We start from the raw sequence: 27,677 nt of genomic DNA on the forward strand, positions 1-27,677 counted from the left end.
AGGAGACAGCGCAGTTTGCATCAATCCCTTTGTAGGACACAGAGCTATCTAATTAAACAGTGTCCTCCTTGTTTAATAGATAATTCTATTAGTCCTTGATTCTCGAATTGGGGTGAATTAGCTATCTATTTTTACCATTATCGGGGTGTCCACCTCGTTTACTAGATAAGAAATTCTATTACACCTTAATTCATAAACTGGAGTGAATAAGATGTCTAGTTCTACTATTATTGGGGTGTCCACCTTGATTACTAGATAAGCAATTCTATTAAGCCTTGATTTTCAAATTGGGGTGCATACGCCTTGTAATTTAACTGTTATTGGGGGGGTGTACAGCTTGTTAAATAGATAAGCAATTCTATATAGGACTTGATTCTCAAATTGGGGGTGAATAAGCTGTCTAATTTTACTGTTATTGGGATGTTCACCTTATTTAATAGATAAACAATTATGTTTTGCCTTGATTCTCAAATTGGGGTGAATAAGCTTTCTAATTTTACTGTTATTGATGTCACCACCTTGTTAAAAGATAACCAACTCTGTTAGGCCTTGATTCTCAAATTGGGGCGAATAAGCTGTCTAATTTTACTGGTATTGTGATGTTCACCTTGTTTACTAGATAACCATTCTATTACACATTGATTCTCAAATTGGGATGAATAACCTGTCTACTTATACTGTTATTGGGGTGTCCACATTGTTTATTACATAAAAAATTATATTAGGCTATGATTTTGAAATTGGGGTTAATAACCTCTGTTATTGGGGTATCTACCTTGTTTCATAGATAAGCAATTCGATTAGGCCTTGATTCTCATATTGGGGTAAATAAACAGTGTAATATATCTGTTATTGGGGTATCTACTTTGTTTTATAGATAATTTAATTAGGCCTTGATTTACATATTGGGGTGAATAAACAGGGTAATATAACTGTTATAAGGGTGTCTACCTTGTTTCATAGATAAACAATTCCATTAGGCCTTGATTCTCATATTGGGGTGAATAAACCATGTAAAATAACTATAAGTGGGGTGCTGACCTTGTGTAATAGATAATCAATTCTATTACACCTTGATTGTCAAATTTGGGTGAATAACCTGTGCAATATAACTGTTATTGGGGTGTCCATTTAATTGACATTAAATAACCTATAAAAAATAATAATAATTAAATAAATAAATGGCTGCTGCACCCAGCTTTTCCACAGTCTGATTCTGTCCACACCTCTCATCTTTCCTTCTAATCCCTTGTATGTCTACACTGAACTTTAATGTCTCTTTTCCTGCAGGATTTATGGAGTATTTTTTTACCTTGACTATTTCACTCTGTATCTGGTCCTCCCTTGATTAGGCCATGTGTAGCCCCCTCCCCTCTTGGCCACACCTGAGTGAACACTGAGTGGTATAAATCTAAGTCCTTAGGTCTTTTCAATTCAACATCTTTCAAGTGCAACTCTTTAAGTGCACATACCGAATTATACCAGAATGGAACCAGAAGGGGATCACAGGTAATTACAGAAATAGTTAATGCAAACAATGTTTAACTTTTTCATCTTACTCTTCCCACTTTTCTAAAACCTCCTGAAATACCCCCACATACATTCACCCAGCAAGGAACTATTAATCTCTTCCTCCATCTTAAATTCTCATCTGACCGCTTGCACAAACCTGTTTGGCAACATAAAACACTTCCTTCCCAAACACACACAGATACCTCCTGCCCTCTTTTTTCTCATCTATTAACACTTTCTCTGCTTCTCCTTATTGCTGGTGATATCTCTCCAAATCCAGGCCCCCTCAGCAAATCCCCACTATCACCTCCATGTCCCACTACAAATCTCCTTCTACACATTTCTGCAACCCCTTAAACCTAATAACCATTTCTCTGACCCTTGCTCCTTTGGTTCCTCTTGCAGGAGCATTATAGAATGCACGCTCTGTCTGTAACAAACTGTCCTACATTCATAAACTTTTCATCTCTCAAAAACTTTCCTTTCTGGGTCTCACAGAAACATGGCTGACATCCTCTGACACCTCCTCCCCTGTTGAACTCTCATATAGTGGATTTCAATTCACTCACCCCCCCCGCCCCGGCAGCAAACATGGTGGAGGAGTTGGTCTTCTCCTATCAGACACCTGCTCCTACACCCCAACTCCACTGCCACCCTCCATTACGCTCACCTCATTTGAAGTACACTCTGTTCGCATCTACTCTCCCTCCAACCTTCAAGTAGCTGTCATTTACTGCCACCCAGGCCCAGCCAACATCTTTCTTGACCACTTTAACACCTGACTACTACACTTTCTTTCTGCCGACATTCCCACTATCATCATGGTTGACTTCAACATCCCTATTGACACCTGCCACTCGGCCGCCTCTAAACTCCTATCACTGTCTTACTCCATCGGCCGATCACAGTAGTCTTCAGCTCCCACCCACAGAGATGGTAACACTCTGGATCTTATCTTTACCCACCTCTGCTCCCTATCTAACCTTTCTAATTTGCCTCTCCCCCTATCCGACCACAACCTACTCACCTTCTCTTCATTGGTCTCTTCTGCTGCTTCCCCGGTCCACACACTAGCACACCCCCAAAGAAACCTTAAAAGGAACCTGTCACCAGGATTTTGTGTATAGAGCGGAGGACATGGGTTGCTAGATGGCCGCTAGCACATCCGCAATACCCAGTCCCCATAGCTCTGTGTGCTTTTATGGTGTAAAAAAAGATTTGATGCATATGCAAATTAACCAGCTCCCGACCGCCTAACGCAGGGATGCATCCTGCGGGCGGACGGGTGATTCCTCGTTGACGCATTGGCGCGCCATCTCACGAGACACGAGATTTCCTGTGAACGCGCGCTCACAGGAGCGCACGTTCACAGGATCGGAAGTAAACGAGTTGATCTACAGCCTGCCAGCGGCGATCATTCGCTGGCAGGCTGCAGATGCGATTTTTTTTAACCCTTGAAAGGTATATCAGACGTTGTTTTGTTAACAGCGTCTGATATACCTGCTACCTGGTCCTCTGGTGGTCCCTTTTGCTTGGATCGACCACCAGAGGACACAGGCAGCTCTGTAAGTAGCACCAAGCACCACACTACACTACACCCCCTGTCACTTATTAACCCCTTATTAACCCCTTATCACCCTATATAGACTCCCTGATCACCCCCATGTCATTGATCACCGCCCTGTAAGGCTCCATTCAGACGTCCGTATGTGTTTTGCAGATCTGCGGATCCACGGACACTGCGGATCTGCAAAACACAGACACCGGCAATATGCTTTCTGCATTTTACGGATCCGCACATTGCCAGAACTATATAGAAAATGCCTTTTCTTGTCCGCAATTGGACAAGAATAGGACATGTTCTATAGGCTCTACAAAAAACGCAGTGTTCGCCCGATCAGGCCTGATCTTGTGTGCACACTTGCGTTCAGTCCGCCCCACCGCAGTGACAGAATTTTTTTTTTCTGATCACTGCAAATACACCGTAAAATCGCTGCGGCGCTAAAAAGATCACTTTTGAGGGGCATGGCGAGTTCATAGAAGATTTTTTCTTTTTTGGCACAAGTTAGCAGAAATAGTTTTTTTTTTGTTTTTTTTGTTTTTTCTTACAAAGTCTCATATCCCACTAACTTGTGAAAAAAAAAAATCTCACATAAACTCACCATACCCCTCACGGAATCCAAATGCGTAAAATTTTTTAGACATTTAGATTTCAGACTTCTTCTCACGCTTTAGGTCCCCTAAAATACCAGGGCAGTATAAATACCCCACAAGTGACCGCATTTTGGAAAGAAGACACACCTTAGGGTGTTTCTACTGTCTGGGCATTGTAGAACCTCAGGAAACGTGACAGGTGCTCAGAAAGTCAATTAATTTGGGTGGTAAGTTGTATGACTGAGCAATAAACCGTGAAAGTAGTGTAGTGCAGAATTGTAAAAAGTGGTCTGGTCATTAAGGGGGTTTAAGCTAGGGGAGCAGAGGTGTTTAACCTGAGATGAGTCCTGTCCCTGACTTATCCCAGGGACAGGACTTATCTCAGGTAAATTTGCATATGTATCGAATTGTTTTTTTACACAATAAAAGCACACAGAGCTATGGGGACTGGGTATTGCGGATGTGCTAGCGGCGATCTAGCAACCCATGTCCTCAGCTCTATACACCAAATCCCGGTGACAGGTTCCCTTTAAACATCTCAACTTTCATTTGCTTTCTGACTCTCTTCTCCCACTCTCTACCATCTGTTCCCTCCAAGACCCAGATGCTACCACCACCCTATATAACACCACAATAAGTACACCTCTAGACACTGTTGCCCCCCTCACAAACAACAAAACCCCAAAAATCAACAGACAACCCTGGCACACCAATCTGCCCCAAAAACTCAGACAAGCTTCCGGGGCTGCTGAGCGGCGATGGAAGAAATCCCATTCTAAAGATCAATTCACCGCATACAAGCAATCCCTCCTCATATTCAATTCCTCACTCGCTGGTGAAAAACAGGCCTACTTCTCATCCCACATATTTTCCCTGGCCCACAGCCCTAAACAATTTTTTAACACTTTTAACTCCCTTCCTTCTCTGTCCCCCAGCGCCCCCACCCTCTCCTCTCATCTCAGCTGAGGACTTTGCCAAATACTTCAAACAAAAGATAGTCAACATCAGAGAAAGCTTCAGCACACAGTCCCCACAGACCCTCTACACAACTGCTCGGTCCTCTTCTCCCAAAACCCTGTTCTCCACCATTACAGAAGAAAAAATCTCCACTCTACTCTCCAGATCACATCTCACCACCTGTGCACTTGACCCAATCCCATCCCACCTCATCCCTAACCTCAACACATTGTTTATCCCAGCCCTAACTCATCTCTTCAACCTATTACTAAACTCTGGTGTCTTCCCCTCTGCTTTTAAACATGCTACCATTACACCCATCTTCAAAAAGCCTTTTCAACAAGGAAGATATTACTGAGGACAGTTAGCAGCTACTGCCCAGCATATAATTGGAAGGAGAGGTCCGATGCTTCCTCCTGTGGGTGTCCTAGTAGCGACGATGACAGTCAAGTGGGAGCAGGTGCTGCAAGCGATCAGGGACACAGCCATAAGACTGGTGAGGGTGACATAAGTGACGAGCAAACAGTAGGGGATGATGATGTAGCCCAATTACACAAGGGAGCCAGGTGAAGAGGGGGCTACATCATCAGGATGCAAGGGTGGCAGTTTGCCCGTGAGACAGCAGCAGGGTGGCAGATTTCCGCTGAGCCAGCAGGGTAAAAGCATAGCCATGAGCCAGCAGGGTGGTAGCAGTGTGATATCTGGAGCCAAACGTGCCCAGAGTAGACTCTCTGCTACTCAGGAGCATACCTGTCCGGAAACAACTAGCAGTGCACGACTTCATAGAAACAGAGGCAGGAAGTCAGCATGCAGTGGTGGGGGTAAAATGCTTCTTTTGCCGGTGTGGGAATTTTTCATCAAGTCACCGGGGGATGTCACCGTGGTCGTATATAAGATCTGTGGGCAGAAGGTTAAGCGTGACCAGGGTGCCAATGCTGGCACGACGACACTAATCAACACATGGATCGTTAGTATAAGGAGGCCTGAGAAAACCGTGGTGCTAATGTAATGGTACAGCCTGACGCATCTCCCAGCACCCCCTACCCCTTCTCCAGCAGTTAGGGCTCTGCAGAAGGGAGCTGAGTGTTCCTTCCCATCATCTACTGGTCCTGATGCTCCTCCTCCTACTCGACGTCATGCATTTTGCCAGCAATCAATCACTGAGGCAATTGCAAAGAGACAACAGTATGCTTGCATTATTTAATAGTACAGAAGCTGAACGTGCTCTTGGCCAAATTGCTGATACTAGAGCCCCTCCCTTTCCATGTGGTTGACTGCACATTTAAGAGAACTGATGGCTTGTGCCTAGCCAAGGCAGAGAGTCCCAAGCTATCACTACTTCTCTAAAAAAGCTGTACCAGCTCTGCAAATGTACATACAACAGAAGGTGACCCAGTCCAAGGCAGCGGACTTGGTTGACCGGGGAGAGTGTGCAACCATTGATCGTGATACATAGGTCTGTTGGGGGGGGTTGAGCAAGATGGGGGAAAGATAATTAATAATGTTTTATCCATTTTAAGTTTTATAAAGCGAAATAAGAAGAAGAATTATATAGAAGATAGACATTGTGGGATTCTGGATAGTAAGGTGGTGATATCTGGACCAGAGAGGTAGATTTGTGTGTCCTCAGCATAAGAGTGATACTGAGAACTGCATACATACAATGTTGTAATACAATAAGGCTAGGTCTACACAACGACAGAGTGGGCACAACTATCTGGATTTTCTGCGACTGCAGTGCAACGCCCTAGACTGCATTATAAAAATTGTTGCGAGACATTGGTGCAACAAACTGTCGCGCGACAAATGTCGTCGTGTAGACCTAGCCTAAATGGTGAAACTCATATACACTTTATCCAGAAACATAAATGGCGATAAGGATGTAAATAATTGCTGTTTACCTTTCCTCCTAATAGCGGTTCTAGTGTTGATGTTTAGATGAAGAAATTGTCAGATCAGGCTGGAAGCTAATGAGATTTGAAATGTGCTTGAAACAAAATAATAGCAATGTCAGAGGTCTGATTTAAACAAGTTCCTGAGAAATTCTGCTGCAATTTTGTCAATAGCAATTAACATTTTATAAATGTTCTGCATATTTCATTATAAAGCAGAAAACGTATTAAACCATTTTATACCATATATGTTTAAAGACTCTCTATAACCTCTTAAATACAGATGGAAAAGACTTCTGCTACTGTATTGGCAAAGGCCAAGTCACATGTTATCGGGTAAACTAATTTATGGTGACTAAGTGCCACATTATGTTAGACTGTTGGAAAGGAAAAAGTGGAGGTGTTACCTATAAAGAGCTCAAGGTCCATCAAGAAAAACATAGTCAGCACTGCTGGGTGTGTATAACGTCTAATAGACCCTTCAACGCACAAGACAAATAGTGACAATCAGTGGCACTCTGCTCCACGTAATCAAAAGAGAAACTTGTGGGTTAGAAAAAAAAGGTAGCAGCATTCACCGTTAAATAAACTTTGGCAGCTTTATTGAAGATAAAAAATGGTTGGACACAGGCATTGCACAAAAGGTCAGGCTACAGCCGTTTTGAGCACCTTACGCTTTGTCAAGCCTACAATGAACCGATGTGGGTGTGAAATATACCTCACTCCCTCCTCCCCAGTCACATGACCACCCACAGGTGAATAATTAATGAAGTGATTAAAAAGGTGACGCTGATCGTCAAATACATATACATACATATATCAATAAATACCAGTAAAAACAAATCAGACAAAGATAGCAAGGTCATTTTTATCATTGAGTCCTAACGGGCCCATGACATTGGTTTTGATGATCCAAGCCGCTTCCCTCTGCTGAAGGAGGTACTTTATAGACCCTCCTTTTACTGTCATATGAACCACCTCCAATCCTGCACACTTCAGGACATGCTTGTCACCTCCATGTTCCTCGTGTACATACTTAAACGAGTGGCTCTTACTCCTGTGTCAATGGACTTTTTGTGTTCCCTAAACCTGATATATAGGGGTCTAAAAGTTTTGCCAATATAAAACTTTCCGCATGGGCAAAAAATGACATTTACACCATTGCGTTTTGCACGATATAAAGCTTTTAATAGAATGTTGCACCCCCTCTATTGTTAGGTACTTGAACTTATACATGTATCTGCACATGGAACCCCTACCACACGCAAAGTTAACATTGGGGACACATTTTCCTAACCAGTTAGTGTCATTGATCTGTAGATTGCTTCTGACAATGGCATTCCTTATAGTACCACTTCTCCTAAAGATAATGATGGGATTCATCATTGTCTTAGCCTTGAGGGACTCATCCTGCACCAGCATCTGCCAGTTGTTGAGGATGGCGTTTTTGATCAGGGGTGCCATCAGAGTGTAGTCAAATGTGAATATAACCCATGCATTATCCTAATTAGCCTGTCTGATTTTTTCTACTACAGTCTCTTTGCTTGAGTCTAATGACTCTCTGATAGGCTGCTTCAATAACTCCCTCCAGGTACCCCCTCTGCAGAAAACGGAGTTTCAAATCCATACATTGCTCCTTGAATTCATTATCATCTGAGACTATTCTCCTCAGATGCAGAAACTGCCCAAAGGGGACAGCCTTTTTAACACAGGGTGGGTGAAAACTGTTATACCACAGAAAGGAATTCGTGTAGTAGGTTTTCTAAAGACATTGGTGAAAATCTCACCATCTTTTACACTTATATTGCCATCTAAAAAGTTAAATTCACTATGGTGAATCTGGCTTGTAAATCTCATATTCATGTCATTAGAGGTATTCAAGAAATCCACAAATTCCCCAAATTGCGTCTCGATACCTGCCCAGATAATGAACATGTTGTCAATGTATCTAAGGAGTAACCTAATATTTTGGACAAAAGCATTGTTAATAGTGAACACAAACTTTTCTTCAAACGTGCAGTAGCTAAGAATAGATTAGCAAAGATGCATGAGACAGGGGTCCCAATCGCTGTTCCTGATACTTGGCGGTACCATTTTTGCCCAAAGGCAAATGCATTATGTGTCAAAATGAATCTCAGCGCTTGCGTTACGAAATCATTGTGATCGACACTGCCACCTGCTCGCTCCAGATTCACTGCACACCTAGTTCCTGAGAAATTCTAGTGTATAAGCTTTCCACATCTATAGACACAAGCAAATATTTAACTTGCCACTCAAAATCTTTCAAAACCTCCAATAAGTCACCAGTGTCCTCCAGGTAAGAAGGTATTCCCTTCAATAATGGATGCAACAACCAATCCAAAAATTGTGATAACGGTTCGGTCACGGACCTGATACCCGTCACAATTGGTCGACCCGGAGGGTCCACCAGTGACTTATGGATTTTGGGAGTACAGTACCAAACAGGTACAGTTTCTCCGCTGTGCTCCGGGGCAGGAAGCCAGTATCGACGTAACGCCAAAGTAAAGCTCTCAATCGGTATCATGTAATTGCCTTTCTGCCTCTCCAATATATGCATCCCTATACATGACCACTATACTACCAGCCTTGTTCGCCGGTTTGATTACCAGGTTGCTACGCCATTTAAACCGTAGGTTAGACTTAAATTCCGGATAAATCAAGACTTTAACTTCCTTTAATACTTGTCTTTGGAACAAATCAAAACTACTGCCGGCAGGCAAAGGTGAAGTAAGAGGTTTTAAGTCCCTTAGTAAAGTGCTCGTTCACACTAGTCGTATCTTGCTGTCGGTCGACCTCACATCCCTGCTATTCTAAAAGGGTGTGAACCACATCCCTGTGCACTTGTTTAAGGTGCTCACCCCCGTGGAATACTAATGCTCCCACTCTAGCAAGTTGCTGTGGATCTATATTGCTATCTCCCATTCTCTCCCATGCACTATAAAAAATCTATACAGGTTCAACTTCATTACCCCTTTGAACAAAGCGACCTAAAAAGCCACTTCATTAAATTTATGTACCAAACTGAATTTGAGGCCCTTAACCAAGAGTAACAAACAATCATGATTCAACACCACATTAGTTAAATTGACCACATTTTCCCCCATTGGTGATACCAGCACCTGCCCCAAGTGGAAAGCTAGCGCTTCCACGCTACTTGTTTTCTCTTAAAACCGCTTCTGTGCACCCTTCCTTCTGATTCTCCCCCTTCTTATTCTCCTCCTTAAGGGGGTTTAAACTGAGAAGGTTGTTCATCTGAAATCTGTGCTCTCTTCATTATAAGTCCAGTCCCAGGTACATCTTCTGAAGCACTAGAGTCTGATTCGGTTGTCTAATACTCTTGGGTACGACGTTTTCCCTGGCGGTTACTTCTTTGAGGGCGCTTTTTAGTCATCCAGTCAAAGTTCTTACCACTCTCATAATCATACTGTCACGACCATGGTTATGGTCGTGATTCTTGTGGTCGCATGCGGTTGTCAGCGGTTTGGTCTGGTTGTCAATCACAGGTGAGGAATGTAGTATTTGCCTCACCTGTGGTTGCCGCTGGCAACATTATTTAGGTGGCAGCATAGCAGCCTGAGCTGTTGTGAGGCAGCTTGCTATGTTGTGCATGCGGTTGCACTTGGCAACGTGTGTTTATATGTGTGCACTTTCCTTGTCTGGTGTGCACAGGGTTTATTGTGTGTATTCCCCTTTAAGTTGCTGTCTTCCCTTCCCTGGTGTTGGAAGGGTTAACTTACTTCCTAGTGTGTGTGCACTGGGGGTGTCTGTGTGGGTGTGGCTACTTGGGCCTATATAGCTTCTGCTGTGATTCAGAAGCTGAGGGGTACTCCAGCCTTGTAGTAAGCTGGAGGCACCCTCCTGGTCTCTAATACCATCTGCCAGTGAGGGCCACCCTTGTGGTCATAAAATGTTATATGTGATGTTAGGTTGATGTTGCCTTCCTTTTCATGTTTATTACAGCTATAGATGTCATGGTTTCCTGTGTGTTTTGTGTGTTCTGTCTCCTTAGTGTTTGTGTGGACAGCAATACCTTGTGCATGGGTTCCAGTCAGCAAGGCTGTGGCAGGTTAGTTTGGAACCAGTGTTGTTCACCTGCCATATCTATGTGTCTGTAAATGTCTCCCCTTCCTTGCAGCTTGGCCAGTGAGACTGCCGTTCCTCCGTATTCAGGAGGAACAGGTCGTCTTACCCTGCTCCTAGTAGGGCCACCCTAAGGGCTAGTAGGGACTTAAAGGTTCCGGAGTATGAGCCCTCCCACCATCAGGGTCGGCTCATATAGCTAGGAGTCAGGGTCAGATTAGGGACGTTATAGGAGGTGACCTGCTCCCTGATCCTGTGCTCCAGGCCAAGTGGCGACTAACATCTTCTGGCATCGGAAGGCTGAGGGTTTTCCCCATCCTCAGCCGTGACACATACTTATCTCGCAGAAACGGGTCCTTTTTTTCTTTCTTTAATATCAGATTGCACTGGGATTAATTGTTTTTCCAATCTCTTAAAAATGACTGCTGCTGACTATCAGTCAATCTCGCCTTCATTTGTACTTTGGCCATATTCAAGTTGACAACCACTGTCTCATATTCCTTGATGTTTCGCTCCAACACCAGTTGCATCAATTTTAAGGAAGGCTCTAAATGGAGCGCTCTCCACTACAAATTCCTGGTCTTCTTGAAACTGTTAAATGTCCTTAAATACTCAGGACATGGTTGTTAGCCACATAGGGTTTCAATGAGGTAATGGTCTAAAATAGCCTTACTTCTTTTTCAGAAAGCTGGGTCACTCTTATTTCCAATGCTTGTATGCTCATGACCTGCGAACTGTCTTTGTCATCACATTGTGCAAAAAATATGCCTGCGTCTGCAATACTTTTAGACCACTATATATCAGGTTTAGGGAACACAAAAAGTCCATTGACACAGGAGTAGGAGCCACTCGTTTGATTAAGCATGTACACAAGGAAAATGGAGGTGACATACACGTCCTGAAGTGTGCAGGATTGGAGGTGGTTCATATGACGGTAAGAGGAGGGGATAGAAAGCGTCTCCTACTGCAGAAGGAAGCGGCTTGGATCATCAAAACCAATGCCATGGGTCCGTTAGGACTCACCGATAAAAATGACCTTGCTGTCTTTGTCTGATTTGTTTTTACGGGTGAGTGTTTATTGATATATGTATCTATATGTATTTGACGATCAGCGTCACATTTTTAATCACTTCATTAATTATTCACCTGTGGGTGGTCACGTGACCAGGGAGGAAGGAGTGAGGTATATCTCACACCCACACCAGTTCATTGTAGGCTTCCATTTTTAGCGTTTTTGTTTTTAATTCCCTGCCTTCCCAGAGCCCAAACTTTTTTATTTTTCCATTCACATAGATGTTTTGGGCTTGTTTTTGTAGGACAAGTTGTACATTCTAATGGCACCAGAATATAGTGCATACAATGTAGTGGGAAGCTGGAGAAAATTTCCAAATGGGGTAAAATTGGGAAAAAAAATATTCCACCACAATTCCACCAGTTTTATGGGTTTAGTTTCTACGGTGTTCCTTGTGCGGTAAATCTGACCCATTAATTTAATTCTCCAATTCAGTACAATTATGGCCGATACTACATTTATATAGTTTGGAAAAAAAAATGATTGCCATATTTTGAATCCCATAACTTTTTTAGAGTTATGGCATTTATAAAAACTACAGATCGTTCTGAAAAAAATTATCTCTCACACAGCTCGTGTGAGAGATAATTTTTTTTCAGAACGATCTGTAGTTTTTATAAATGCCATTTTGGGGTGTGTGACTTTTTGGGTGAAGTGACAAAAAATGGGGAATCTGACATTTTGATGATTTTATCTGTTACGCTGTTCACCAGATGGGATAAATATGTTTATATTTTAATAAAAACAGGTGTATGTCCATGATGTTTATTTTTTTCATTGTTTATTTTTATTCTACGAAAAGGGAGTGATTTTAAGTTTTATATATTTTACTTTTTTTATATAATATATTTTATATATTTAAAAAGGTTTTTTAAGCATAGCACTTCCGGTATTTGCGTTCTCAGATGCCGTGGTCACATTTGACCACAGCATCTGAGGGGTTAAATGCCTTTCAAGAGGGAACTGAAGCAGAGACCACAGGGAGCATGAAGCAACGAAATGGGAGCAATGGGAGATTGGTGTAAGTTCAGAATTGAATTTCATTCAAAATATGTCATCACTAGCTGATTGGCAGAGGGTCTATTTTGCTTAGTCTGACTGATACTTGTGGTGCTTACTGGATTATGATCTCAGCCTTGTCTCTAACTTTGCTCCTGTATGTAGCCTAGCACTGTAGTGTTCCTCTAGTCCTAACCTCTGTATTTCCTGTGATTATCCTCTACTGTACCTCTGGAGTATTCCAAGGCCTGATACCTCCTTTCAAACTGAGGCTTAGTTCCTATCCTTGCTACTGTCTCAACACCCCAACACCCCAGTGGCCAATCTAAGACTGCTCTGAGGATTATCAACTGTTGATTCTCTGAAGTGAAGTCCAGATCCCTGCACATGGGTTAAAGGGTGAAAAACAAGGAATCCCTTTGACTATTTGTCTTGGTTTAGCCACTACTCTCAATGAACTATAACATTCAGGTTATTTGAGGTGGAAATGTGCTGAAGAGGAAATAGCATATCCCATGACCAAACCTGAGGAGATACTACAACAGGATCAGAGTTTCATTTGGCATGAATTTAATTAACTAACTTATGTAACCAGATATATTCAGTACAAAAATCTAGGGAGGGTATAAATAGTAATATAGTGATATTCTACTTTTCTACTATTTTCATTTGTTTTTGGTTAAGAACCTTTATTGTATTGAATCTCTAAGTTAATTTAATATGCATTAGAGTACTGAGAAATCAATACACTCAGTAGTGTTTTCAGTCCAAGAGAGGAAGAAAACAAGGCCAAAGGCATGAGAAGTAACCTAATGATTCATTTGGCTAAATATAGGAACCTTAAAATAACTCTGCTAGAATCCCATGTAACTTGTAATATTATATTTCTTTATTATGTTAGTTCTCTCTGTAGCTAATGGTGATATGCTAATGTGAAGTATGAATGTTAATCTGTTATTTTTACAATATATTAAAATTAATATGTCACCTTAGGGCCACTTTTACATAGTCAATAGTAGGTCAGTAGTTCGCATCAGTATTCATAAGCCAACACTAGGAATAAAACGTACAATTCAAAAGTATAATGGAAAGATTTGCACCTATTCTGTGTTATGGACCCACTCCTAGTTTTGGCTTAAAAATACTGATGAAACTACTGACCATGTGAAAGTGGTCTTTTCTTTATTCCTACAACAATCATATTAGTGCCAGAATATTATATATTCTATATATTATTGGACTTACTGCAAAGACATCTAACTTGAAAGTGTTAAGAACCTTTAACCCCTTAAGGACACAGCCTTATTTCACCTTAAGGACCAGGCCATTATTTTTTGCAACTCTGACCAGTGTCACTTTATATGGTGATAACTTTAAAATGCTTTTACTTATCCAGGCCATTTTGAGATTGTTTTTTCGTCACATATTGTAATTCATAACACTGGTAAAATGGAGTAAAAGAAAAAAATCATTTTTATTTATAAAAAAAATACAAAATTTACCGAAATTTTTTTGCAAATTTCCAAGTTTCAATTTCTCTACTTTTATAATACTTAGTAATAACTCCAAAAATAGTTCATATTTACATTTCCCATATGTCTACTTCATGTTTGGATCATTTTGGGAATGCCATTTTATTTTTTGGGGACGTTACAAGGCTTAGAAGTTTAGATGCAAATCTAGAAAATTTTCAGAAATTTTACAAAACCCACTTTCTAGGGACCAGTTCAGGTCTGAAGTCACTTTGTGAGGCTTACATAATAAAACCACCCAAACGTGACCCCATTCTAGAAACTACACCCCTCAGGGTATTCAAAACTGATTTTACAGACATCATTTACACTTTAGGTGTTCCCCAACAGTTGATGGCAAATGGAAAAGGAATTTCAGATTTTTTATTTTTTGCAAAATTTTTCAATTTCAATCCATTTTTTCCACTAACAAAGCAAGGGTTAAAAGCCAAACAAAACTCTATATTTATTGCCCTGAAACACCCGATATGTGGCCGTACACCACTGTACAGCCCCATGTCAGGGCGTAGAGGGAAAGGAGCGCAGTGTGGTTTTTAGAAGGCAGATTTCGCTGGACTGGTTTATTTACACCATGTCCCATTTGAAGCCCCTGATGCACCCCTAGAGTAGAAACTACAAAAAGGTGACCCCATTTTGGAAACTACAGGATAAGGTGACAGGTTTTTTGGTACTACTTTAGGGTACATATGATTTTTGGTTGCTCTATATTACACTTTTTGTGAAGCAAAGTAACAAAAAATTGAAATTCAGAAATGTCATCTCCATTTGCCATTGACTCTTGTGGAACACTTAAAGGGTTAACAAAGTTTGTAAAAACAGTTTTGAATACCTTGAGGGGTGTAGCTTCAAATGGGACATGGTGTCAAAAAACAAGTCCAGCAAAAACTGCCTTCCAAAATCCCTATGGCATTCCTTTCCTTCTGCGCCCTGCCGTGTGCCCGTAAAGCAGTTTACGACCACATATGGGGTGTTTCTGTAAACTAAAGAATCAGGGCAATAAATATTGAGTTTATTTTGGCTGTTAACCCTTGCTTTGTTATGGGAAAAAATTGATTAAAATGGAAAATTTGCCAAAAAATACCTGTTTTGGCACCATTTTGTTTTATTATTTACAGCGTTCTTCTGACAGATTAGATCATGTGCTACTTTTATAGAGCAGGTTGTTATGGATGCAGAGATACCTAATATGTTTTTTTTTATTTATTTTAGTTTTACACAATAATATTTTTTAAAACAAAAACATTTTTGTGTCTCCATAGTCTGAGAGCCATAGTTTTTTTTATTTTTTGGGCGACTGTCTTAGTTAGGGTCTCTATTTTTGCAGAATGAGATGACTGTTTTAATGGTATGATTGTGGGGTGCATATACCTTTTTGATTGCTTGCTATTACACTTTTTGTTATGTAAAGTGACAAAATTATTGCTTTTTTTTTACACCATTTTTATTTTTACGTTGTTCATCTGAGGGGTTAGATCATATGATATTTTTATAGAGCAGGTTCTTACGGACATGGCAATACCTAATATGTGTACCTTTTTTATTTATTAAAGTTTTACACAATAATATCATTTTTGAAACAAATAAAACTTGTTTTAGTGTCTCCATAGTCTGAGAGCCATAGTTTTTATATTTTGTGGGTCATTGCGGGATGAGGCAACGGTTTGAATGGTACTATTTTGGTGTGCATATGACTTTTTTGATCACTTTTATTACCTTTTTTGGGAAGTAAGGGCCGCTTCACACGAGCGGATGCCGTGCGTGGCATCCGCTCCATGAAAGAGTGCCAAGACCCGCTGCAGACTGCAGAGGCACGGAGCAGTAACATGACTGTTAATGCTCCGTGCCTCTCTGTGATCTCTTTACTACGAAATCACAGTTGTCACTGTGATTTCGTAGTAAAGAGATCACAGAGAGGCACGGAGCATTAACAGTCATGTTACTGCTCTGTGCCTCTGCAGTCTGCAGCGGGTCTTGGCACTCTTTCACGGAGCGGATGCCACGCACGGCATCCGCTCGTGTGAAGCGGCCCTAAGGTGGGCAAAATTTCAATTTCATCATAGTTTTTATTTTTTATTTGTTATGGCGTTCACCGTGCGGGGAATGTAACATGACCGTTTTATAGATCAGGTCGTTACGGACGCGGTGATATATAACATGTGTAGAGAATTTATTTATTTTTTTAATCAGGGATAAATGTTTTTTTTTGGGTTCTTGAAGATCCAGTGGGTCTGATGTCTGTATAATATAGTACAGTACCCTATATAGTGTACTGTACTGAATTTCACTTATACTTTGTCTGAACAGATCTCTGCCTTTAGCACAGATCTGTTAATCACCATGGTCAGCAGGATGCCTGAGAAGGCATCCTGTTGCCATGGGAACCTTCCACGTCTGCCACAACTGAGCAGACAGGGAAGGGGAGAGAGTGGGGCTCCCTTCCTCTGTGACCCCATCCTGACCGGGGGCTGCAAAGGCACAGCAGCCCCCCGTTGGGAGAGGGAGGGAGCTCCTTCCCCTTCCATACAGCGGTCCCTACGGACCGTGGCATGGAAGGGGTTAAAACATATGACATCTGCACAGATTTCAGCTGTTTGAATCAGAGTTTCAGCAATGAGCTGACACTTTGATTCAACCGCTCGGTCATCCTGAGAATAAACAGGGGGTGGGCAGAAGATCGCGCACCCGCCCCCCACATTGCCGCCCCGACTCCCGCACTGCCCGCAATCACCCCCCCCCCCCCCCCGCTGCGCCTGCAGGCACAAAAACACAGAGGGCTGTAAGGGGGGGTTAACTTTGAAATACCGGCGCTTTGAGGTTTCTGATCCCTGCGGTACAAACCATAAGCCGGCCGTGCGGCAGTGATCAAAACTACACAGGACGTACGGGTACGCCGTGTGTCCTTAAGTACCGGGACATCAGGGCGTACCTGTACGCCCTGTGTCCTTAAGGGGTTAAAAGTGTTATGCCATGATTCATATAAAAATTAAGATCAGATATCACATAGTACATAACAATTTCTTTCTAACAAAGCTAGAGCCAGTCCTGTACCTTACATGGATCCAGAGAAGGCATGTCTATTTTGCTGCAGCTCTCTCCCTATCACAGCTAAGGGGGTGTACCCTTTCTGCTGCAGCGTTCACCCTGCAACTGCCATAGCTTCTATCAGTAGATATGGCTGGTGGTAGTTGAAGGATGAAACTGAGCAAGCTTAGTAGGTAGACACACATACTAGTTTACAGATTAAATACCAAGGGGGCAACAATATAATGAAGTAAAGAGAATATTTCACAACCGGAGCATTTTTGTTACAGAAAGTAAATTACAAAAGTAACTTGTTTTTATGCTGAATTATATTAAAATAATATTTGATGGTTGTACAACCCATTTAACAAAAGAAGCCAAGCATAAATGTTAGCATAAAACCGGATACTGCTATTCCAAGGAGGTATTTTCTAATTTATCCTCTTTGCTAATTTTTTGAAATTCTGAAATTACATGTTATGTTGCAGTTCTGTGTTGGTAAAAAGGTCTAACCTATTTTCATCTATTTTATTTTTCCCCCATTAACCAAAATCATTGGTGACTTTAAAGTTTTAAAGGGTTGTCTGCCCTATCAAACTGAAAGGATAGACAAGATGTCTACTCAAACAAAATTATACATGTGTGCTGCAGCCAAGAACTGCTCAGCTCTGTTGTGATTTAGAATGTGCTAGGTAGAAGATGGTCATTAAAATATATATCTCTTATATATATTAAAATGAGTTTCTGTCTAGACGTTCTTTGTGCGCGACCAAACGACTGGACCGATCTTTACCAAATTTGGCACACAGCTCTCCAGGACGTACCGTTCCTGAGATATTCCCAAAAAATGAGTTTTACTCCAGGTATCCATAACAACCCAGCCATTTTTCTTTACTGCTTAAAGGGTCTGGCACAGTGGAGGTCACTGTTTTTAAAGGGGCTGGCACAGTGGAGGTCACTGTTATTAAATAGGCTTGAACTGTGGAGGTCACTGTTATTAAATGGGCGGGCTCTGTGGAGGTCACTGTTATTAAATGGGTGGGCACTGTGGAGGTCACTGTTATTAAAGAGGCGGGCGCAATGAAGGTCCTTGTTAAAGGAACGGGCACTGAAAAAGTCACTGTTAAAGAGGAGGTCCCTGTGAAAGAAAGTCACTGTAAAAGGGGCAGTCACTGTGAAAGTCACTATTAAAGGGGCAGCCACTGTTAAAGGGGCGGTCACTGTGAAAGTCAATGTTAAAGGGGTGGTCACTGTTAAATGGACGGTCAATGTGAAAGTCACTGTTAAAGGGGCTGTCACTATGAAAGTCACTGTTAAAGGGGTGGTCACTGTTAAAGGGGCGGCCACTATAATAGTCACTGTTAAAGGGAAAGTCACTGTAAAAGGGGCGGTCACTATTAAAGTCATTGCTAAAGGGAAGGTCTCTGTAAAAGTCAATGTTAAAGGGACGATTACTGTAAAAGTCACTGTTAAAGGGACGGTCACTGTGAGAGTCACAGTTGCCAATATGAAGGTCACTGTTAAAGGGGTGATCAATGCTAAAGGGGCAGGCGCTGTTAAAGGAGCGGACACTCTGAAGGTCAATGTTAAAGGGGCGGCCACTGTGGAGGTTAATGTTAAAGGGGCGGGTACTGTGGAGGTCATTGCTAAAGGAGCGGGTACAGTAGAGGTCACTGTTATGGGGGAAACTGTCAATATATTTTTACGACACACGGAAACATAAAATGAAATAGATAAAATATTCCTGTGCAAATCCCGGTCCTTCTGCTAGTCTCTTATATATATAGAAATTAGTTTCTGTCTGGACGTCTAGACGTTCTTTATGCGCGGCCAAACGACTGGACCGATCTTTACTATACTTGGCATACAGGTACATCAGTTGTCTGGGAAGGTTTTAGACCAGGTCTCAGCTCTCTTTGACGTACCGTTCTTGAGATATTCCCCAAAAATGACCTGCATTAGCCAATAGAAGCGAACAAGTCTTTCACTTAAATCCGAACTGCAATTTACACGGTCCCTTATTATTAAAGGGGCGGGCACTGTGGAAGTCACTGTTAAGTCAGCTCTCTTTGACGTACCGTTCTTAAGATATTCCCAAAAAATTTACCTGCATTAGCCAATAGAAGCCTGTGGAGGTAACTGTTTAAGGTACGGGCACTAAGAAGGTCACTGTTAAATGTGCGGGCGCTATGAAGCTCACTGTTAAAGGAGCGGGCACTGTGGAAGTCACTGTTAAGTCAGCTCTCTTTGACGTACCGTTCTTGAGATATTCCCAAAAAATGACCTGCATTAGCCAATAGAAGCCAACAAGCCTTTCACTTAAATCCGAACTGCAATTTACACGGTCCCTTATTAGCCAATAAAAGCTAGCAGGTTCTACTCCAGGTTGCCATAACAACTGATCACAGGTTTTAGCAGTTCGCAGGTTCTTAAATAATCAGTCATACGACGTGGCAGGGGCCACTATTAAATGGATGGGCGCTGTGGAGTTCACTGTTAAAGGGGCGGTCACTGTGGAGGTCAGTGTTAAAGGGGAAGGTACTGCGGAGGTCAGTGCTAAAGGGGCGGGTACTGTGGAGGTCACAGTTAAACGGGCAGGTACTGTGGAGGTCACTGTTAAAGAAGCGGGCACTATAGAGGTCACTGTTAAAAGGGCGGGTGCTGTGGAGGTCATTTTTAAAGGGGCGGGCACTGTGGAGGTCATTGTTAAGGGGGTGGTCAATGTTAAAGGACCAGGCACTGTGGAGGTCACTGTTAAAGGGGCAGGCAATGTGGAAGTCACTGTTAAAGAGGCAGGCACTGTGAAGGTCACTGTTAAAGGGGCGGCCACTATGAAGGTCACTGTAAAAGAGGTGGTCAATGTTAAAGGGGCAGGCACTGTGGAGGTCACTGTTAAAGGGGTCGGTACTGTGGAGGTCACTGTTAAAGGAGTGGGCATTGTGGAGGTCACTGTTAAAAGGGCGGGAACTGTGGAGGTCACTGTTAAAGGGGCTGGTGCTATGGAGGTCACTGTTAAAAGGACGAGTGCTATGGAGGTCACTGTTAAAGGGGTAGGCGCTGTGGAGATCACTGTTTAAGGTACGGGCACTAAGAAGGTCACTGTTAAATGTGCTGGCGCTATGAAGGTCACTGTTAAAGGGGCGGGCACTGTGGAAGTCACTGTTAAAGGGGCAGGCACTGTGGACGTCACTGTTAAAGGGGCGTGCACTGTGGAGGTTACTGCTAAAGAGGTGGGCTCTGTGGAGTTCACTGTTAAAGGGTCCGGCACTGTGGAGGTCATTGTTAAGGGCGTGCACTGTGGAGGTCACTGTTAAAGGGGCAGGCACAGTGGAGATCATTGTTAAAGGGGCGGGCACTGTGGAGGTCAATGTTAAAGGGGCGGGCACTTTGGAGGTCACTGTTAAAAAAGGGGCAGGTGCTGTAGAGGTCACTGTTAAAGAAGCGGGCGCTGTGAAGTTCACTGTTAAAGAGCAGGGCGCTGTGGGGGTCACTGTTAAAGGGGTGGGCACTATGGAGGTCACTGTTAAAGGGATAGGCACTATGGAGGTCACTGTTAAAGGGGTGGGCACTGTGGAGGTCACTGTGAAAGGGGCGGGCACTGTGGCTGTCAATGTTAAAGATGCGGGCGCTGTGCATGTTACTGTTAAAGGGGCAGGGTACTGTGGAGGTCACTGTTAAAGGGGCAGACACTGTGGGAGGTCACTGTTAAGGGAGCAGGTGCCACTATTAAAGGGGAAACTGCTGTGGAGATCACTGTTAGGGCAGCAGGGTATTGTGAGGTCACTGTTAAGGCAGTTTAGTACTGTGGAGGTCATTGTTAAGGGGGCGGGGTGCTGTGAAACTCACTGTTAAAGAGGTGGGCTGCTGTGAGGGTCAAAGTTAAGAAGATGGACAGCTAAGGAGGTCCCATTTTAAAGTGGTTGGGCACTGTAGGGGGCTCAGTGTTAAGGTTTGGGGGACTATTGTGTTCACTGTTAAAGGGACGGGGTGCTATCAAGGTCACTGTTATGGGGGATACTGTTGATATCTTTTAACGACACACAGAAACATTAAATGAAATAGATGAAATATGCCCATGCAAAGCCGGGTCCTTCTGCTAGTATATATATATATACAGTACAGACCAAAAGTTTGGACACACCTTCTCATTCAAAGAGTTTTCTTTATTTTCATGACTATGTGGAATTATATAGATAACAAAAAAGTGTGAAACAACTGAAAATATGTCATATTCTAGGTTCTTCAAAGTAGCCACCTTTTGCTTTGATTACTGCTTTGCACACTCTTGGCATTCTCTTGATGAGCTTCAAGAGGTAGTCACCTGAAATGGTTTTCACTTCACAGGTGTGCCCTGTCAGGTTTAATAAGTGGGATTTCTTGCCTTATAAATGGGGTTGGGACCATCAGTTGCGTTGTGGAGAAGTCAGGTGGATACACAGCTGATAGTCCTACTGAATAGACTGTTAGAATTTGTATTATGGCAACAAAAAAGCAGCTAAGCAAAGAAAAACGAGTGGCCATCGATACTTTAAGAAATGAAGGTCAGTCAGTCCGAAAAATTGGGAAAACTTTGAAAGTGTCCCCAAGTGCAGTCACAAAAACCATCAAGCGCTACAAAGAAACTGGCTCACATGCGGACCGCCCCAGGAAAGGAAGACCAAGAGTCACCTCTGCTGCAGGAGGATAAGTTCATCCGAGTCACCAGCCTCAGAAATCTCAGGTTAACAGCAGCTCAGATTAGAGACCAGGTCAATGCCACACAGAGTTCTAGCAGCAGACACATCTCATGAACAACTGTTAAGAGGAGACTGTGTGAATCAGGCCTTCATGGTAGAATATCTGCTAGGAAACCACTGCTAATGACAGGCAACAAGCAGAAGAGACTTGTTTGGGCTAAAGAACACAAGAAATGGACATTAGACCAGTGAAAATCTGTGCTTTGGTCTGATGAGTCCAAATTTGAGATCTTTGGTTCTAACCACCGTGTCTTTGTGCGACGCAGAAAAGGTGAACGGAGAGACTCTACATGCCTGGTTCCCCCCGTGAAGCATGGAGGAGGAGGTGTAATGGTGTGGGGGTGCTTTGTTTGTGACACTGTTGCGGATTTATTCAAAATTGAAGGCATACTGAACCAGCATGGCTACCACAGCATCTTGCAGCGGCATGCTATTCCATCCGGTTTGCATTTAGTTGGACCATCATTTATTTTTCAACAGGACAATGACCACAAACACACCTCCAGGCTGTGTAAGGGCTATTTGACCATGAAGGAGAGTGATGGGGTGCTGCGCCAGATGACCTGGCCTCCACAGTCACCGGACCTGAACCCAATCGAGATGCAATCAAAGCAAAAGGTGGCTACTTTGAAGAACCTAGAATATGACATATTTTCAGTTTTTTCACACTTTTTTGTTATGTATATAATTCCACAAGTGTTAATTCATAGTTTTGAATCATGAAAATAAAGAAAACTCTTTGAATGAGAAGGTGTGTCCAAACTTTTTGTCTGTACTGTGTATATATATATATATATATATATATATATTTATATTTCAGTAGGCCCCGTGTACTGTTTCAAACTTGAGAAATCACTCTCAAACCCTGCAAGGGCTTTTCAAACCAGACCCAAACTATGAGAAAAATGTCATATGGCACAAAATCTAATTTAAGGGACTTTGGATTTTGATATTTGATTCATTTTGATCTTTTGTTATTCGTTATTTGTTGACTTTAAATTATTGTTCAGTGTTTAAAGTTACATTTCTAAAGGACAGATCTGAGTTCAATCTCTCTCAAAATTGCAAAAGAGCCTACAGCATTGTGGTGGCAGACTGTCAGGAATAGAATACCCTTCATCAACGGAGCAAAATATTCTTTATATTAATGCAAACAATATGAGATGTAGTCATTCTGGCAGACAATGTCCAAAAGTCAGATCCATTTCGAGAGGCAGTAACACATCATGAAAGACTATCCAAACCTTCAACACAATTTCATCATTCTCGACCAAGTAGTCTACAAAAAAGTGAAGGTCATTTATAACATTGAAAGCAATGTTGTTTATAAAATATTGTTTATAATATTTTTTTTCCCATTTTTTTTCTCTTTAAGGATACTAGATCTGACACAAGCCCATTATGGATAACCATATTTGGAAAACGAGGTCATGTTTCTGTTTCTCCCAAAATACTTCCAAAATGTGAAATGCGTAAAATTGACATATTTCATGTCTCCTGAAAGCAAGCATAATAGGCGATTCTTAGATGTCTTGATCCCCCCCCCCCCCGCCCGCCCTCCGCCCTCCGCCCTCCGCCCTCCGCCCTTTTTTCAATGAGTCCAATACTGATGTCTGTCTTTTAATTAAGAATTTCAGATGAGGATTCGTTAGCTCAATGATTTGTGGGGATTTGCTCTGGTAGGCAGGTTAGCGGACGCAGTATAGAGGCAAAGGACCAGGTTCTAAATCACTCTTCAAATTCACACTTATGACATAACACAACAGTCAATTTTCAGACTTGATGCTTGCTCACACACAGAAAAACAAAATAAAGTTCACCTGGTATCCTGGGTATCAGTTCACACCCGGCTGAATGCTCAGCCTCAGAAAGTCAATTTGCATGCCTTAAGGCGGCCTGCTCGCCTGGCACACGGTCTTCAGACCTCAGCACCAGCATCTCCAGAGCTCCACTGTCAGAGGGAGGTAATCCACACCAATGCTGGCTGTTTTTTATAAGCCTGCCAAGACCTAGCCTGGCACGTGGAGAGTAGTCACCCACCCAGCATTTTGACTACTCCCAGTAAGAGCCATCCCGGATCAGCTATTTACAGCCATACTAAATAGCAAAGTGTCAATCAGCATTAGCTGCCACTGACACATGAAAATACTGGCTCTTACTTCACTGAGGCCAGGAACCTCGGTGAAACATACCTCCCATCAATGACGACCCCTTGTACCTTCCTACATACCTCCCCCCTTTGTTCAACCCTGAGGGGATGAAAACACGTCAAACAGTGTACCCAGGACAGGACATCCACGTTTCCCTGTAACCGGCCTGCCTTGTGTTCCACCGAAAACGTAAAGTTCTGTAAAGACAGAAACCATCGAGTGACCTGGGCATTTCTGTCCTTGGCCTGGCTCATCCATTTGAGAGGGAGTGGTCGGTCACCTGATGGAACTTTCTCCCTAACAAATAATAGTAGCGAGATTCGAGTGACCACTTGATAGCCAGGCACTTCGGTCTGTAGTATAAACTCCTTTTTAAAGTCAGGCGTCACCAAAATGGGGACCCACACAGAGCCAACCTCAAAGCAGAGAAAGCCTCTTTACCTGATCATCCCAGTGGACCATCACTGACTTCCGTTCCTTCAAGAGCCCTGTCATTGGTGTGGCCACCGTAGCAAAGTGGGGGACAAACCTCATATAATATCTCACCATTCCCAGGAATGACTTTACTTGCCTAGTAGTGACAGGTCGGGGCCAATTCCGTATCGACTCTATTTTGTTCACTTTGGGTTTGATGACTCCCCCGCCCTAATGACATACCCCAGGTATTTCGTCTCCTCTAACCCTATTGCACATTTTTTTGGGTTAGCTGTTAGTCCAGCCTTTCGAAAGGAGTTCACTACAGCCTGTACTTTTGGTAGGTGACTTTCCCAGTTGGTACTGAGAAAGAAAATATTCTCCAGGTAAGCCAAAGCATACCGCCAATATGGATACAGCACAATGTCCATGAGCCGTTTAAAAGTGGCAGGGGCACCATGCAGAGCAAAGGGTAACACCATATATTGGTACAACCCCTCTGGTGTGATGAAGGCAGTTTTCTCTTTGGCAGCCTCTGTCAAGGGTACCTGCCAGTACCCTTTGGTGAGGTCTATAACAGAAAAATACCGGGCTTTGCCTAACCTCTCAATAAGCTTATCCACCCGCGGCATGGGATACTCGTCGAACTTAGATACCTTGTTTAATTTTCAAAAATCATTACAAAACTGCAATGTCCCATCCGGTTTGGGTATTAAGACTATTGGACTAGCCTATTCACTTTTTGACTCCTCAATGATGTCTAGTTGTAGCATTAGCTGCACTTCTTCCGAGATGGCTTTTCGCCAAGACTCGGGTACCCGGTATGGTTTCAACCAGATTATGAGGCTCAGTAACAATGTCATGTTGGATGGTAGAGGTGCGTCCAGGGAGGTCCGAAAACACATCCATGTTACTGCTGACAAACTCCCAGGCCTCCTGAGTCTTTTTAGAGGAAAGGCTGTCAGCAATCTTCCCTTGCATCAGACTGTGGGGCTGGAAACTCTTTCCCTAGAAAACTCAGCCGCGGGCTGTTGTCCATACTGGTCTCCCTATCTTTCCAAGGTTTAAGTAAATTAACATGGTACATCTGCTCCAGCTTTTGCCGCCCTGGCTGGTGTACCTTTTAGTTTACCTCACCAACTTTTTCGAGAACTTTGTAGGGTCCCTGCCACTTAGCCAGGAACCTACTGACCACCGTTAGTACCAGAACCAAAACCAGATCTCCCGGGTTAAAGATCCGGACCTGAGCCTGATGATTATATACCCTACTCTGGGCTCTCTGGGCTGCCTCCATCTGTTCCCTAACAAGCGGCAACACTGTCTCTATCCGCTCTTGCATCTGAGTGACATATTCAATTACACTTTTATACGGTGTGGGTTGTTGTTCCCATGCCTCTTTTGCTTTGGCTATGTCCAACAAACCGCGAGGATGTCGGCCATATAGCAGTTCAAAGGGCGAGAACCCAGTAGAGGCCTGGGGCACCTCTCGCACTGCGAACATGAAATAGGGCAGAAGAAGGTCCCAATCCATCCCATACTTAGACACCACTCTTTTTAACATGCTTTCTAATGTTTGATTAAACCTTTCTACCAGGCCGTCAGTTTGTGGGTGATAGACGGATGTGCGTATCTGTTTGATATTTAGCAACTTACAGAGCTCCCGCATGACCTTGGACATAAAAGGAGTCCCCTGGTCAGTCAGAACCTCTTTGGGTATCCCCACTCAGGAAAACATCACCATTAGCTCTTTTGCTGTGAGTTTGGCCGATGTATGTCGCAGTGGCATCGCCTCCAGGTACCGAATGGCGTAGTCCAGAACGATCAAGGTGTGTTGGTGCCCCCTAGCGGACTTCGTTACTGGGCCTACGAGATCCATAGCAAATCTCTTAAATGGTACCTCGATAATCGGGAGGGTCACTAAGGGATTGCGGAACCGGTGCTGGGGGCTAGTGATTTGGCAGGTCGGGCAAGACTTACAAAAGTTATCCACCTCTCTAAAGACACTGGGCCAGTAAAAACGTTCTAGTATCCGGTCCTGTGTCTGCTGCTGTCCCAGTTGACTGGTGGTGGGCTAACTCTTTCATAAATTAGTTCTACACAATCTTTAGGGGTAGCTTTCTTTCCAGGGATCATCTCCACAAATGCCTTGGCAGACAACTCATGTCCCAACTCGTGCTTTATTGCGACACAATCACAAACAAATGATACAAAACAAAATGAAAGCCTGCCCGTGTGGCTTTCCCAGCCTAATGTCCATCAGCCTCCTTGCTGTTACCACACTGGTGTCTTGTGTTGTACAAAAGCCTGGAGTGGTTCTGTGTATGGTCTGAGCTGGGAGCGCTGAGATACCACAAGGTTGGGATTAGCCTGAGGTTTGGGGGGCCCTGCAACGCCTAGGGATAAGGGTCGCATGGTCAACATCGGGCGGACGACTAGACCTCAATCCCCCAAAAGACACCGGTGTCTTAACAGCCAGAGGGCTGATGGACTTTAGGCTGGGAAAGCCGCATGCGTTCACGTGTGTGCAAGCGGTGACTTAGGTGAGTCAGGGATATACTGTGTTTAAGTAGAGCCCAGCCAGGCAGGCTTTCATTTTGTTTTGTATTTTTTGTATGTGCTTGTGTCACAATAAAGCACGAGTCGGCAGATGAAAACCTGTTGTCTGCCAAGGCATTTAGGAGGATGATCCCTTGAAAGAAAGCTACCCATTACAGATTGTACAGAACTAATTTATGGAAGTCCTGCCAAGTCAGTGGTAGCATTTCTAGCTCTTTAGGAAGAACCAAAAATAAATAACGATCTTTTAGTTCAGTGAATTTTAACAACTGTTAGGGGTGACAGATTTTTTTTTAATAATTTTGCTGTATGGCATCTAAAAGGATTATATATCAGCTTCTGGGTAGGTATCCTTTTGGTATGCAAGAGTTGTAGAGTCCCTAAGTTACATCTCCTGCATCATCTGTATTGACTAATAGTCATATCTCATTCTCTAGTCATGCTTGAAGGCTTTGTTTAGCTTTTGACGTTCAGGTACTAGACAGATGTTTTTCTTCCTTCTTGAAGGTAGCTAGTTTGCATATTTTTCCTATGGAGCATTGCATACACAGCGGGGTCTCTTTAATGAGAACCAACATTCC

At 42.9% G+C, this 27,677-nt stretch overlaps 1 protein-coding gene across 1 annotated transcript in view; it reads left to right on the top strand.

Annotated features, from left to right (window-relative positions):
* CCDC85A (coiled-coil domain containing 85A) overlaps nucleotides 1-27,677 on the top strand; it is a 453,722-nt gene that overhangs the window by 181,724 nt on the left and 244,321 nt on the right. Inside the window, exon 3 of the mRNA XM_044291572.1 lies at nucleotides 1,929-1,940. Coding sequence (XP_044147507.1) covers nucleotides 1,929-1,940 — 12 coding nt within the window. The remainder of the gene's footprint in view (nucleotides 1-1,928; nucleotides 1,941-27,677) is intronic.

Source organism: Bufo gargarizans, chromosome 4, assembly GCF_014858855.1.
Source record: "Bufo gargarizans isolate SCDJY-AF-19 chromosome 4, ASM1485885v1, whole genome shotgun sequence".
NCBI lineage: Eukaryota > Metazoa > Chordata > Amphibia > Anura > Bufonidae > Bufo > Bufo gargarizans.